At 39.6% G+C, this 15,984-nt stretch overlaps 2 protein-coding genes across 2 annotated transcripts in view; one reads left to right on the forward strand and one right to left on the reverse strand.

The window, feature by feature from the left end:
* The window catches only part of lmbr1 (limb development membrane protein 1), a 38,237-nt gene extending 34,032 nt beyond the window's left edge, over positions 1-4,205 (reverse strand). Inside the window, exon 1 of the mRNA XM_031732535.2 lies at positions 3,959-4,205. Within this exon, the coding sequence (XP_031588395.1) occupies positions 3,959-4,021 (63 nt within the window). The 5' untranslated portion in view covers positions 4,022-4,205. The remainder of the gene's footprint in view (positions 1-3,958) is intronic.
* Positions 4,206-4,257: 52 nt separating this feature from the next.
* On the forward strand, positions 4,258-15,065 carry nom1 (nucleolar protein with MIF4G domain 1). Its single transcript, XM_031732534.2, has 11 exons — positions 4,258-5,332; positions 5,438-5,550; positions 6,861-7,056; positions 9,036-9,359; positions 9,500-9,610; positions 9,875-10,045; positions 12,054-12,175; positions 12,272-12,404; positions 13,810-13,941; positions 14,044-14,153; positions 14,527-15,065. The coding sequence occupies exons 1-11, from the start codon at positions 4,400-4,402 to the stop codon at positions 14,702-14,704; spliced, it is 2,523 nt and encodes an 840-aa protein (XP_031588394.1). The 5' UTR covers positions 4,258-4,399; the 3' UTR covers positions 14,705-15,065.
* Positions 15,066-15,984: the final 919 nt, after the last annotated feature.

The following is a 15,984-nucleotide window of genomic DNA, read 5'->3' on the forward strand; positions in this document are numbered from 1 at the left end:
AATCCATTTTCCCTCAAAAAAATGTAAATTTGCATTCTATGTAAAGGAAAAATCAGCGAGTGTTGACAAGGGGACGTCATTTAACCAGGTTGCAAACCATTTCCAAAAACTTATTTTATACATTCACTCACTGGGGCAAAATCCATAACCTCAATTATTTTGGCCAATTCAACAGAATTTGGGAGCCGTAAAACAAGGGAAAATGCCTTTTCATGTGAGGTGAAAGAAACCTCCCACAGCCTTGCCGGAAGTGAATTTTGACCTTTATGAAGGGGCAAAAGGACAAAGATATGCTGAGAGGGCAAAATAAGCTTTATGGAAAAACAGAATTTGGCACAACAATCATTTCAGCTTTATAATCCTATGTTAACAAATTGGTGGAAATTGGCTTGAGCTGAAGAACAGCAATACTTTTTTTCCCCCCTAAAAGGGGCTTAACAGATAAATAATCAACTTATTTTCATGCATGGTGGCAATGAAACTCATTCAGGAGTAGTTTGATTTCAGAGACAAAAACCTGAAATATCCATCTATTTTGCAGATTAAGTTATTAAAAACAATATTATTAACAGAGGTACATTCTGGGTAGTACTGTATACCATTAGCTTGAGTTTTGTTTTTGATGTGTGCATTACCTTAAGAAACGTTATCTCCAAACTTGAATTATTATCAGAAAGATGCTTATTAGACAAGGAAAGGATCTTTCCTAATGCTGTGATGACCACCACAAGGCAAAAAATGTTAGCAATTTTTGAGACATGGCCAGAACAAACTGGTGAAATTAATAATTTGTCCCTCCTTTTGGTTAAAGTGTCACTAGTCTGGGTATTTAATAATGGAAGAATATGATTTTGGTTTAGCATCACAGAGGAATATACTGAAAAAGACCAGCCTTTTCAGAAACTTAAGTAGTAAAAAGTACTTACTCATAATGGTAACAATCTCATAAAATAATAATAATGATGATAATTATTATTATTATAACTACTACTAAACAATGGCTAATTGTGAGGTCAACTATGATACAACTTTTTATTGTGTAAAATACAATGGTTAATAGTCTACAAAAAAAACATGTGAAAGCCTGATAATGACCTACGAGCTTTGTGGTGAGATGACAAAGAAATATGATTACTGTCCAAAACATGTGTGAACTGTGGTCAAAATTATTCTACTCTAACCTGGTTTTTCTCAGTAACCTGATTTTCTGCATTCTTGCTAAACATAGGCCCAGAATTTTTGCGTAATTATTTACAACTGGTTTCATTGTGGAAGAAAACTGATTCTCAGTTAGGGCCTGATCAGAGCATGAGGTCCTGTCACTGAGACATGTTTACTGACTTTAAACCTAACCTACAGTAACCCCAACTGCAAAACAAGTACACACAATAACTGGAAAATATCAGTCGCCTGGCACATGTATTTTAAAAAAAAAATCCATCCATAAGCTGACTCGCCACAGACATCAAGATGAAATGATGTTACTCCATCACACAGAACGATTTGTGGTTAGAAATGTTGATATAAGATACTGACATCCAGGCGTACAGGCTCAGGACAAAGTGTGCAAGCTAAAGCTCAGATGTTGGCCTTGCTTACTGCTGAGACATCTGATAGTCTCTATATTACACAAGTTTCTGACAGGAATAATTAAGGAGACTTACTGAAACCTTTCTATTCTTTTAGTTTTCCTTTATTTGTTTTTTTTCCTCCCACCTAGAGCTATGGAGACATCAAGACACCACAATTAAATGAGAAAACACAGGAAACTGTATAGCCAAAGGCTAATTTTGGAAAAACACTGATAGACAGTATATTAAAGTTGTTATAAAAAAGAGAAATGAATGGACTTTCTAGCAAAGCATTTCACAAATAAGTAAGTCTAGAGCCACTCTGCTGGACAAACTTTGTGTTGACACATCTAAATGAAATTAAGCAGCTTCTACCGTATGCTGTGTAAAAAGGAACCGGTGACAAACTGCTGATAAGATAACTGCCACATGAATATATTAGGTGGTTGTTACTTAGCAATGCTATATTTTTTGTGTTATGAGCTTACCATGGACAGTCTCTAACACAGAGAAAGAGAGACTTAACGAGAGAGACATGACATTCAAGGAAATCCAAATTTGAAATCTATGGAAGAAATCAGCAATAGCAAATACAGTGGTAGAACATTTTAAAAAAAACTTATTTTGGATGAGAAGTCAGTAGACAGTCTTGACTGGTAACTATTCAAGCAGTCTTTATGTCCCAGGGACCAGTGAATTCTAATTTAATTTAGATGGCTGGTGATTGCATTAGATTGTTTCTTGAAAGACAGAATGTACTGTTGCAGTGGGGAAACATCTCTCCGATAAGAACCTAACATACACGCATATTGCATTGTCACAAATCACCTTTATATTATTTACCAAATTCAACAGACTGTAACATGTCAACAAAATGGTCTTCTACATAAAATACATAGATATAACTATCAAAACATTAACAATGGTAATTCCACTAAAGCAGGAAGGCTTTAAATGATCATATAATGGGATTTAATCACCCCTAATTACACAGTGAATGACATATGAGACAAACTGGTTACATTTCCAGGGTGTACCCCACCCCTTGTACTCAGAAGAAAATGGATGGACGGTCTACACTGGGATGTGGCATTACACCGATATTGACTGATGATAGTTTTTATAAATACTGGTGGATGCCAGTGCTACCCCTCAGCCTCCTAGTAGATACATGTATGGTGTCAATTTGAAAATCCTACACCACCTTCTTCTCAAGTTATCGCTTTTACAAGATTTTCAAAAGCAACTTAACCTCTGACCTTGAGGTTGAGGTCACTGACATTCAAACTTGTCTGAGATTTAGCTACACCTGTAGTATCAATTTCAAACTCCTATGCCACCTTGAGTTATCACAGTCACACACTTGCTTGTCAACGACGTCTACCCACTCGGGTGATGATAATACCCCATCAGCCTTTTACAGCTGGGAGGTAAAAAGGAAATAATGGTACTGTGTTTAAAAATAAAAACATATATAACAGGGGTTTTACGCTCAAAATGGAGCTTTGACGAGTGACTATGAATGTAATCATGATTAGTCCTCATGCCTCACTTAGCATTTTTCTTGTTATTTCTAGCTTTTTTTAAAACTACAATAAACCACAGTATAATATAACTTATGTTAATAAACACATCATGAGTGAAGATGGATTTTTCCACAAAGATATCACTGTAATTATCAATATCATCTGGTTAACAGGATAAACCTGCAGTCAAAATCTGGTTACTCTGTACTAAATTTTAATTTATTTAATTTAAACTAGTTTGTACAGATTATGTTTCATATGAAAGCTTCTGTAACATAAAGATTACCCAACTTTGAAGATAAAGTATAGCTTATCTTTACAGCCAAACTCTACGATAAAATGTAAAAAGCAAGTATTACGATAATATCATGCGATAAAAATCTGATATGGTGACTGTGAAAACGTGTACGAATTTTAAACGGAGCATCAAGCAGCGAGAACATAAACACTTCATCCTGATTTGAAACATATGCGACACACAAAGCTTGAATTAGACAGGACCCTGACATTTTGTCAATGCCACAGTTACAGTCACCTGTACTTAACCATGGGCATGTTTACATGCCAAATAACATCATATAGTACGTTAGCCAAGTTCTCCTTCTGTGATTAACTTGGTGGCAGCTAGCGTTAACGGAAGCTCGTGTTAATTAGCGGGTCCACGCGCTTTTTTATATTTAAACCCAACTTGGTGTGTGACATAACCGGATATCAAATTTCATTGTTTCTTTTTACATTTTTTAAGTGGACCTTAAAATACAATATCAAGCTTAAAGGAATACTGCCGAGTCAAACTGACAGGCGAAGCTAACGCTAGCAACCGTTAGCGAGCTAGGCTCGGCTAGCCGCTCCGCTACTTACGATGTACTCCCGAACTTGGCTGTGGAAATTCTGCTCTCTAATAGTCACATCGTCTTCTTCCATTCTTCATATTGCAAGAACAATTAAAGCTACTGAGTCCCTACATTCTCGTCTGTACAACTGACAGCAACCAGAGCAGCAACTCCTCCTGCTTCGTCTTTACTGTTCTGCATAGACTGCTCTGACTGGTTAAAGACAGTTTACATCGGAGCGAAATCGATCCTCCCCACCGCCTCCGAAAAAAACGCCCCAAAATAAATACGTCATCAGCTGCCCTGGAAGGGAAACAGTCACGTGTTTCTGGGTCATCCTCATGAAGACACATGTGCATTGTAAGGTATTTATATGATCAGAATAGTTCATAGTTTCTTTTATTTTGTATGCTTGTAGCAGTTTACAGGCTAAGCTATCTCTAAGCTAGCTACCATTGAATTGGTAGAAATGAAAGGTAACTGGAAGCAGAAAGGTAAGAACACGAAGAATAAGAAGAAAGGCAATGCCGTGTTACAGAAGTACAGGGAGGCAGTGGATGTCTTCATTAAAAGCAAAGGTGGCTCGGAAGAAGCGGAGAGTGACCAGAGGTTGAGATTTGTGAAGAAGAAGAGCCGAAAGGAACTACGCAAGGAAAAGCGGAAAATGAAAAAAGCCAAAATGAAAAGTCACTACGAGGGCAAAAAGACCCTCTCTCTGCCCCCAAGTGATGAAGGAAACCCGAGAATAAGAGCGGACAAGCAACAACAACCACAGACGCAGAAAAAGAAAATGGAGAAAACAAAGAAGGAAGGGTCGAAGTCTCATCCAATCGAGCCTAAAGACAAGTCAGTCAAGTCTGAGACACCACCTCCTTCCAAGAAAGGCAAGCGAGTCAATAAGCTTCAGGAAACAAGAAAAATGGCACTTATGGAGGCAAATGAACAAGAGGACAGAGAAATAAAGAAGCTGGAGCGATGTCTTGGATTAAACAAGAGGAAAAACAAAAAAAGTCTCCCTCAGTCTTTTGTGGCTGATGGACTTGATTACATCCTCGGGGTGCTTGACTCTGGATCATCAGCTGTGGGGTTGTATGAAGATGAAGATGATGATGTTGACATGGAAACAGCCAAAGAGAACTTTAAAAAGCTAGATGACTCTCAGGGGTCAGACGAGGACCCGGAAGCTGAAGGTGAGATGGCGAGTGAAGGCAGCGATGATGACATTGATAATGACGGTGAGGATGAAGATGATGACATGTCTAATGAAGAGGACGCTGATGAAGATGAGGAAATGGAGGATGACCAAGAGGGGCTTAATGATAGTGACGGGCCTGACTCGGAGGATGAAAAAGAAGGGGAAACAGAGGAAGAAACAGACGCTCCTGATACAAAAACAGAAACTGTGAGTGCAGATACATGTAATATCTGATTGTTTCTATCACTTCATTAGATAATCTTGCATACTGAGCTATTAATCTAATCATAAACTAATTCTTACAATGTCAAGGTCACCTCCACAAGTGGCAAGTACGTGCCACCTCATTTGCGTAACATGGGAGATGATAAACGCAAAGCTGAGCTAGAAAAACTGAAGAGGAACGTGAAAGGTCTGATGAACAGGTAACACAATGAAATCCCCCAATGGGAATTTTATTTATATAGCACATTTCATCAAATGAATCAATTGATTTTGGGTCTTTTTTTTTTTTTAAATACCTGGCTGTAATTGTCTGGTAGAACAGGTCATCTACTAATCAGATGGTTGGTGATTCAATCACTGACTGCTTCAGTCAGCATAGTTGGGCAAGATGTAAACCTCTAGTTGCTCTCAGATGAATTCATCGGAGTGTCAATGTTAGATAGAAATAATTTAAAGTGGTGAATTAGGCATATATAAAGTGCTCAGGTAGAGTAGAAAAGTGCTATATAAGAACCAAATCTATGAAAGCAGGCAGCTTGTTCCAAAGAACAGGACCACAGTACCTATAAGCAGCTCACCACACCTTCTAACTCTGGGAACACTTAAAAGATCTGCAGCTGATGACATGAGAGGTCTGACTGGGTTGCAAACACTGAGCAAATCTGGGGGGGCGAACCTTTTGATATGATAAAACTGCAATCACTGTCCAAAATAATGAGACCTAGATCATAATTATGAACAAATTTTCTGTCTCTGACTTCTTGGACCAACAACATATAACAGCTAAAGCAGTTAAATAATAACTCATGTGCGACGCTATAGCTCCACTGGTTGAGCAGGTGACCCGTATATCGAAAGGCTGCAGGGACTTGGTTCAATTTGGGCCTGGTCCATTTCCTGAGGGTCATTCCCCCCTGCTCTCCCTACTTTCCTGTGTATTCTTGACTGTTCTGTCCAATAAAGGCTGAAAACACCCCTCCCCCTTTTAAAAACAAAATGTAAAACTTGGCTACAGCTAACTGAGAATATTGATAGCAGCCTACAAAGCTCATCTTAGGCATAGGCAGGACAGGTACTTGTATAGCACTAACACTTTACTACAACCCACGTTCAGTCCTTTACACACATTCATACAGCGCTTTATTTGCTTTGAAGTGTTTTCTAACTATCACCCACAAACTCTAGTGTAGTATATGAGCCATAGGTGGTTTGTCTTAGTTTAGTAATACCTACTCATGGTTTTAAATTTATAAATGAGTAATTTTGATGGATTTTAATCCAAGTTTTATGCAGAGACTTTTCTGCAACCAACTATTACAAGCAAACAAACATTTTATAAAAAAAATAATTAATCACTTCAGGAATTATTCAGTGGAAGGCTCTTGCTTGTTACCTGGTTAGTTAAATGCAGGTACTGAAAGAAGTAGGTAGTTTAAATTCCCACACATAGGAAAAATTCATGTAAGTTATTTAAATTCTGCAGAGTTCAGTGTTGTTTTGTCATCCTCAGGTTGAGCGAGCCCAACATGTCATCCATCTGCGGTCAGCTAGAGGAGCTGTATATGAGCTCCAGCAGGAAGGACATGAACGACACCCTGACAGAGTTGCTGCTAGCAGCCTGCGTCACCCCGACCCTGATGCCAGACAGATTACTGATGGAGCACATCCTGCTTGTCAGCATCCTCCATCATGCTGTGGGCTTGGAGGTAAGAGCGCCTCCTTTGAGCCCTCAATTTGAGGTTTATGGTCTGCCAGAAATTTTCAAATAGACACAGAGGTATTTAAAATAGAGCTTGTAGGCTGGTTTTACTTCCTGTAAACTTGTGGAGATGCTCAGATCTGGGTAAAAGCGTTAACACGGTTGCTGGTGTGTGTGAGAAATAAAAACCACTGACCTGATTCACATCAGCTCTTAGATTATTTACAGGAGGCTGTTTATCTAACTGGCTAGCTTCTTTTCGCACATCTCAGTTGAAAAGTAATACCCTTTAAATAAATTGGAAGGTGATCTGTAACACTGACTGTTATCTGTCAGTTTGGTTTACGTCATTCTCTAAATGACATAAAACATAAATATTAAATTCAGGCCTTCCAGGCAAATTCAAGGTCTGGCTATTCCAGCATGGTATGCTACAAAGACTTTTGTTTGTCATCAGTAGTGGAGGAATTCAGTGTGGCTCCTTAGAGACTCCACTGACAACAAGGTGACTGATACAGGAGTCACCACAATAGCTGGACGCAAATGAAGACACATCAGTGGCACAAGCAGAAAGTATGCTGAAGTTGAGAGACGTTACTGGCAATCCCTGGTTGGGGCGTCAGGGATTCGGATCCACTCACTTGCAATAATGGGTAAAATCTGATCCAAGACAGAGGAGAGACATGGTCCAAGCTGAGGTCCAGGAGTTAGACGAGGAAGGTAGAGTGTCCAGGGCAACAGAACTGGGTTCACAAGGAACCTGGATGAAGTGAGATTACTTGGAGATTGGAGCCTTGCTCCGCTCAGTTTATTACGCCCTTCCATCACCAACAAGCTACAGACGGAAAAGGCAATAAGTACCAGGACTTAATCCAAGGCTGCAGAGACAGAGGGTGGCAGGCCTGGCTATTGCCAGTCGAAGTAGGATGCAGGAGGTTCCCTGCACAGTCTGAGTGGAACACACTCACGGCTTTTGGAATAACAGGAAGAGATAAAAAGAAGCCATCCATAGGTTAGAAGACGCTGCCGAGAGAGCTTCTTGTTGGCTCTAGAATAAGAGGGAGGAGGGTAACTGGGGACCAACGACCTGAGGCTGTTGTTTTTCAGGGTTGAAATGCCCGATAATAGTTGAACACCACCTGACGACATCTTCTCCTGGTCGAAAGCTGCAGTCGCTATAGCACTATATGTAGTTTTATAAGCATTAGGTTGATATTTTAAGCCATGTGCTATTGGCTTAAACATTTGGGTTTGTTTACAAACCTTGTCATATATTAAAGGTTTTGCACTTTTTTATTATTTGGCATATTTTTTTCACTTAAATGTTTCAGATCATCAAACAAATTTTAATATTGGACAAAGATAACCCGAGTAAAATACAAAATGCAGTTTTTAAATGATGATTTTATTTGTTAAGGGAAATAATGCTATCTAAACTAACTGTGGTGAAAAACTATTTGCAGCCTCCTATTAAATCATTGATCTACTGAGATTAAACACACTGGCCATAATCAGTTCATACCTTGACACTCAAGCACACTTGGCTTCTGCAACAGGACAATAATCCAAAACAGACCAGCAAAAGCCTAATGAAGGTTTTGGAGTGGCCTAGTCAGAGTCTGGACTTAAATCTGATCGAGATGTTTTGGCACGAGCTTAAACAGGCATTTCATGCTCGAAAAGAAGTGCCAAAGGGGGCACAACCAGTTATTTGTTTAGGACAGATTCAAGATTTAACAAGGAAGGGGTGATTATTTTTTTCAAATAGGGTCAGGTAGGTTTGGACAAAAAGAATAACTAAAAAATAAACTGAAACATCACATGAGTTGTTTTTGTCTAATATTAAATTTTCTTTCATATGAAACATGTATGTGTAACAAATATGCAAAGAAATAAGAATTCAGGAAAGGGGGGAGATACTTTTTCATAGCACTGTATATTGCTCTCATGTTGATCACGTATCTTATACATCTTCTCCTTTTCCAGGTAGGAGCCCATTTTCTGGAGACAGTTGTGCGAAAGTTTGACGAGCACTACAAGAACCCGAGTGGAGGCAAAGAGTGCGACAACCTGATCGCCATCGTTGCTCACCTGTATAACTTCCAGGTGGTACATTCCGTCCTCATCTTCGACATGCTAAAACTGCTGGTGGGAACATTTACAGAAAAGGACATCGAGCTGGTCCTGTTTGTGCTGAGGAATGTGGGCTTCGCCCTGAGGAAGGACGATCCTCTGGCTCTGAAGGAGCTCATCTCTGAAGCCCAACACAAGGCCAGCAATATGGGGTCGAAGTTTCAGGATCAAACCAGGGTAGGGAGATGAGATCAGATTTTGTTTTTTTAAAAACAAGATTACATTTTATTTCCTAACTGATCACAATGCTGTGTCATGATTTCTCAACCATGTATCAAGTTTAGAAACATGTCTGAGTTGTGAAAACCCGTCCTCAGGTGCGTTTCATGCTGGAAACAATGATGGCATTGAAAAACAATGACATGAGGAAGATCCCTGGCTATGATCCCGAGCCTGTGGAGAGACTAAGGAAGCTGCAGAGGACTCTGGTGGGTGAAAGCCATATTTTATTTTATTTTATTACCTGCATTATTAAAAATAGCTCTAAGCCTGAACATAATCCTATTGAACATGATAATCATTCTCTTAGCTTCCACTTGTACCACCAGGTGGCCCCAGAGTACCACTTTTATAGACTTAAACTTCTACTTTAATAGTTCACACCTTCAGGAATCCTGACACAATATTACTAAATAATAAAGCTGGTGTTAACCAGCTGAGTCTTCTCATTGCTAATACCTTGTGATGCTCAGATCCACAGAAGCGCAGGGGGCAGTGACATGAAGCTGAGGGTCTCTCTTGATAATCTCCTGGCAGCAGAGCAGGTGGGCCGCTGGTGGATTGTCGGCTCATCGTGGAGCGGCGCTCCCATGATCAGCAAGCAAGAGGACACAACCACAAAACAACACCCTGCTGAAGGACAGGTAGAGTACCGGAGCTGCAGAAGATATTGAATTATTATAGCAGAACTCATGTTTAAATTAGGCAGCGGGAGCACATCTGGATTAGTGTGAGACATCTGCTTCAGATGTGTGTATATCAATGAAAATTCACTGGGCCGTCTGCTGTGTTCAAAAATGGTAGAGAAACATGTGGGAGGCACTGATTGATTTTCAAAGAATGACTGTTTGTCTTAATGCCTTAGAAGAATTATTGTATTGGTTAGCAAAAACTGATCAATATGAGGGGTGGATATTGATTTTTTTTTTTTTTTTTTTTTTTTAATGACAAAAAATGAAAGACAACAAGTTGGACAGAAGCATCATTAAATTAGAAATTAAACGTATTCCTATTAGGATCATCACTTTGAAGCAGATCTGACGTCTAAAGGGCCGCAGATCCTTTCAAAAGCGACATTTTCCATCTTCCGTGTGTGGCCTTGGAGTGTTCTTCACTGATGAAGCAATGGATTGCTTCACCTAGAGTAAACACACATCCAAGGATATAACCAGTTTTACAGGTAGCTTCACATCCAGTAGTTTGGGTATTATTTGTAAGATCTATATTAATAACTGGGGTGTGCGTTCAGTTAAGACAATTAACAGAATAAGACAATATTTACCAAGAATAATTACTTGGTAACTGTTAATTTTGCCTTTCTAGAATCAAAGGAGACAGAGTTTTTCATGAATTTTAACCGCTCCATCACTTCATTCTGGCTCCTTCGATCATGAGAACAGTTAATAAAGAAGCAATTAAGCCTCCCTGTGCAAACCCAAGGTTTTGCTTGGACACCCCGATGTTCGGAGTGAACGGCCTTCTCATGAGCACAGCTGAGGAGATTCTGGCAATGATGACACTACCACAATAAACCCTTTAAATTACTTGCTTCCAAGAAGAAAACTAATAGATTTTTTTCAGTTCCAACAATCCCTGGATTTAAAAATTTCCTTCTGCAGCAAATATGTAGTGTGTACATTTTGACACTGTAACACTGACCACCTGATGGTTGCCACCATATTTTTTTTTTTCCATTTTCCTCGCCATGTTTTGCTTAAAAAAAAAGAATGTTAGTGCACTTCTAGGCAGATCAAATTAAGATAACATTTTTTTCCTCCTTTCACTTAAGCATATTTGGACACTGTAAATGTGAATAAGTTGCTAGTACTTAAAATAAATACCAAAACTCGTTGCCTTAGTTGACTTGAGATAGCCAAGTTAGGGGAACTTGTTCACTGTGCTTAGAATAACTTGATTTTTCTGAGTGAGCAATGCTAAATGAATTAGTTCAACTGAGATGTATGTCAATATATCTCAGTTACAATACTAAATGAATTAGTTCAAGTTACACATATGACATATGTGAGCTGACATATATGTTAGTTGGCATGTGTCATATATGTCAGCTGATCTATATTGACATATATGTCAGTTGAACTAACTCGTTTAGTATTGCTCACTCAGAAAAATCAAGTTATTCTAAGTACCGTGCACTCAAAATAAGCAAGTTGCGCTAACTTGGCTATTTCAAGTCAGCTGGACTTTCTTTTCTAAGGCAACCGGTTTTCTTTTTTCTTTTTTCTTTTTTTTTTCTTCAACCCAAAATCATCTATAACCTGTTATCCATCAGAATGGTTTATTTTACTTTTCAGAAGTGATCTTCCAAACTTATTAATGCTTTTCTGCAGCAGTATCTCTGTTGGCCCCAAGGAGGCAGCAAGTTTCTTTCCACTCTGCATCTATGCTGTTCGTCAACATTCCCATGAGTCCGACATTTAGCCGGTTTATCTTTTTATAGAATATTTTCAGGAACTGTACTATGATCCCAGCTCTCCATTTTTAATCCTTTTATATTTTTTCCTCATTTGCATCAAAGTCTTAACCTGCAGCTTTGTTAGGACAATGATTAACAAATAAATAAGGTACGAGAAAAGCATGGCTTCGTCAGTAATGATAGCATTTATCTTTCTCTAACTGTTGTCATTGTTTTAGTTTAGTGCCAAAGTGTTAGAGCTGGCCAGGAAACAGAGGATGAACACTGATGTCAGAAGGAACATCTTCTGCGTGCTTATGACCAGTGAAGATTACCTGGATGCATTTGAGAAGCTGTTGAGGTTTGTTTCGTCTCACATCTCTGTCTCTTTCTTCAGTTTTTGGAGTAGTTTAGCCCATTTGAAAGTCTTATTTATTTTTAATTTGCTTTTTTAAAGGATGGGTCTGAAGGACAAGCAGGAGAGAGAGATTGTTCATGTTCTGATGGACTGCTGTCTCCAAGAGAAAAACTTCAACGCCTTTTACGTCATACTGGGAGAGAAATTCTGCTCACATGACCGTCGCTTCCAGGTAGCCTTATTAGCAAAACCATGTAAGACATGTGCTGCTTGTTCAATCAATGGTTATGGTAGATTATACTGTAAATCCTTCTTATAATATTTTAGTTTTAAAGTCTCATAAGTTTGCATAATCAGTTTAAAAGGGTTCATTATGGGATTTAATTACCTGGCACGTGCATATGACCACCCGGTCTCTCAAACTGTGTGTGGCCTGCAGTTCACCTCTGCAGTGTGGGAGCCTCTAACACCTCTGGCTTCTGATTTGACTCAAACTGTGACTACAAACAATGGCGTTGAGACCACACTTCCTACTTTGCTGTCATGTAGGCCTGCAGCTCATATCAGAAACTGGTGACCATTGTCCTCATCAAAGAGCTCCAGAACGGAGCTGGTGGGAATGTTTGCTTTTCACATGTAAACTGGGTCTCGATGAGAGGGTTACCTGTTTAGAGGAGTCGGTTATTTAAGGTGCTTAATTTGGGAATCACTGATGACAGTATTGTGGATATAGTGTTGTGTAAAAGTCTTTAGCCATCCCTCATTTCTATCTGTTTTGCATCAATGAGCCAGGCTTGTCTTTTATTTTAAAGTGATCTTGAGCGATAGTTCTCTGGGCTTTCTGGGGGTTCTTTTGTCATTGGCTGCTTTTTCCCTCATTTTCAGTCAAGTCCTTGTAAGTGTTTTTAAGCCACTTAAAACTTGCATATGAATCATTCAAGCATAAAAAAGCAGAAACACATAATTTTTTCCCATTTCTTTGTCATTAGTAGAATTTACAGAAATGCCAAAGGTAACAGTTTGACAGGATTATAATAGTTTTCTTTTCACACCGATGGGGTGAATCACAAAAAGCTATTGGCCAAAAACTTGGCATATTTAGGCATCATGTGCAGTGTGTCCTAAAAATTTAAGTAAACTGGACACGTGAATGACAAAAGAAGAAATGGCATTGAGAAAAAACTGATGAACAGTGTCTAAAAGGCATCTTCTTAAGGAAAAAAATGGTTTGGAGCTGCTTTTCAGCCAGTGGTGTTAGGGGTCATGTTAGATTTTGCTCCACCATGCAGTAGCATCTGGAAAGCATCTGATTGCCAGCGGCTTCATTTCTCAGCATAAAAATGATCCCAAACACACTGTCAATGCAGAAAACGCATACCTGGATAATGTCCCACTGTGTGGGTTTTTTTCTGTCAGTCGTAGATTGGCCTCCACAGAGCTTGAACCTCAACATTATTGAAGCAGTGTGGGATCATCTTGACAGAAAAATAAAATAAAAGCCAGCTAATATCCAAAGAAGGGCGTTGAATGTTCTTCAAGAAGCATGGAGAACTATTCCTGTTCCTTTACACAATACTATATGATATGTCTGTTTCTGGATTTAATTGTTCCTTCAAACCCTCTCTCCTTTCTCATAGATGACTTTCCAGTTCAGCCTCTGGGACAAGTTCAGGGAGCTGCCCAACCTTTCCAGCAGCACCTTTAACAATCTGGTCCAGCTGGTCACCTGCTTCCTTCAGAGGAAATGCCTCTCACTCTCCATTCTCAAAGTAATCAATATTATGTATATATTACATGTATTTAGTTGATTTTACAGATTAAATCTTATTAAACCTATTCTTTGCATTAACCTCTGCTGTTTGTGCCTTTAGGTAATAGAGTTTGGGGAACTAGATAAGCCCACAGTGCGCTTCTTGCGTCAGGTGCTAACCAAACTACTGAAAGAAACTGAGCCCGAGGAGCTGGCCAGCATATTTGGAAGGTGAGCTGCACAATGTCAGGAGAGTGATGTCACACATAGCAGGGGATAGTTTAGGGTTTTTTTCCATTTGATTTAGAAAGGTTGTCTCTGTAGAGTGTTTCTTCCTGTAAAGTCACTGCATTACCGGAGCTATGGTTTTCACATGGGTGCAGTTGGACATCACACAGAGTTTGTAGCCAGGAGCTGCTGGTGCACCTCTGTCAAGAAAAACAAAATTAAGAGCTGCAGCCATGACTAAAGCCCTGTGAGGCTGCACTGAGGCATAGATGTAGAGCTATACTACCATATGGCTGTACCATCTACTTTCTATTAACCGCTATTAGCTCACACCTTGAAAAGTCAATTGTGACTCTTTTTGTTTCCCTTCTGCCAGGATTTCAGGAATTCCTAAGCTAGGAATGCTGAGGGAGGGCTTGAAGCTTTTCATAGACCACTTCCTCCTGAAGAACGTCCAGTCCCAGGGAGCACCGGAGCAAGCAGCATTGCTGTCAGAGCGTGCCCAACTCGCCACCAAAGCCATGGAGGCAAAAGAGACAAAGCTAAAACTGTAAAACACAGAAATGCACACAGCAAAAACTCAAAATATGGACTGTGATGAAAAAACAAAACGAACTGGAACAACAGAAGACCTTCCAATACAAAAACACAAACATACTGTGTTACTTATAAAGGAAACAAGGAAATGAAGAAGATGTGGTTAAATCTACCAGTTTGCTTTGGGGTGTCTTTGTACAATAAAGAAAGATTTTTACATTTGAAAGTTATTGATTCCCTCAGGCACACACCAGCATTTAAAGGGTAATACTGTAATAAATAATTACATAATGTTCATGCACTTGTATATTTGTTATGAAAGAAAATATCCTGTACCTTCATGTCAAAGAAAACCTCGATAAATTAACTTTCAACTCCTTTATGTGGAAAAAGAACTGTTTCGTGTTGGCGTAAGTCCGTCTACGTTTTCTTCAGAGACTGCCCTCAGGGAGGCAGTGTGCATCAAGAGTTAATATTGCACAGTTTGGTCACCTGGGTCTATTCTTCTGGGCTTTACTGAGTCTATTTACACCTTCCACATGATAAAGCAACTTTTAATCAGGTCTTTTTCAGCCTTAAACGTGGCTGATTGCTGCATATTTGTGTATGTCTATCCTTTTGTTGATATTTGCTCTGGGAGCAGAGCGAACGGAGAGGTGTTTACACGCCTTAATGAAATGACCTGGAGCCATGAATCTGTCCTATACTGTTCGCTAGCTGACACCAGTGCCTCTCCGCATTGTTAGCATAGCAGCGTCAATCTGCTAGATTTGATACTTGCTCCTATTAATTAGCTCCACTGGTGTGGCCTGAATCAATCCAAGACTGCGGAGCAGTACCCTGAGGTCAGGAATCGGACACCAAGGTCACCCGGGGGAAATGTTGCGAGCTGTCTCAGGTAATTTTAGAGAGTACAATTACTTTATCAATTCAGTCAGTTGAGAATTTTGGTGGAAAAGCTCGAGAATTTGGCTGCTGAGGTGGAGATAATGGGATCAATAGGCTCACTGTGCACTCCATACACTGGCTATTGTCTGCAACCATGAGCCGGAGAGTTTCCTTCAGCCTCACCTGGTGTGTGGGTCTGACCCTCAGCTGAACTTTGATTTAGTCTGCTAAAGCAAACAGCAGAAGATAACCAACAGATCCTTCACTAATCCCGATACAAATGGCACATAATCAGTGAGACCCTGCTATAGATTAACGCTGATGACTGCGGAGGAAATGATAACGCGTCAAATCACGGCTAGCCCTGCTTTCTGGAAAGAGACCCATGCGTAAAAGCGCGCACACGAGG

Source organism: Oreochromis aureus, linkage group 9 (assembly GCF_013358895.1).
Source record: "Oreochromis aureus strain Israel breed Guangdong linkage group 9, ZZ_aureus, whole genome shotgun sequence".
Taxonomy (NCBI): Eukaryota; Metazoa; Chordata; class Actinopteri; order Cichliformes; family Cichlidae; genus Oreochromis; species Oreochromis aureus.

What these genes read in the sequence shown, in the direction of transcription:
- nom1 (XM_031732534.2), top strand. Translation starts at nt 4,400, where the DNA reads ATGAAAGGTAACTGGAAGCAGAAAGGTAAGAACACGAAGAATAAGAAG. An exon ending in CTGATACAAAAACAGAAACT is followed by an intron (nt 5,333 to 5,437) that starts GTGAGTGCAGAT and finishes TACAATGTCAAG; the next exon opens with GTCACCTCCACAAGTGGCAA. An exon ending in AGTTTCAGGATCAAACCAGG is followed by an intron (nt 9,360 to 9,499) that starts GTAGGGAGATGA and finishes ACCCGTCCTCAG; the next exon opens with GTGCGTTTCATGCTGGAAAC.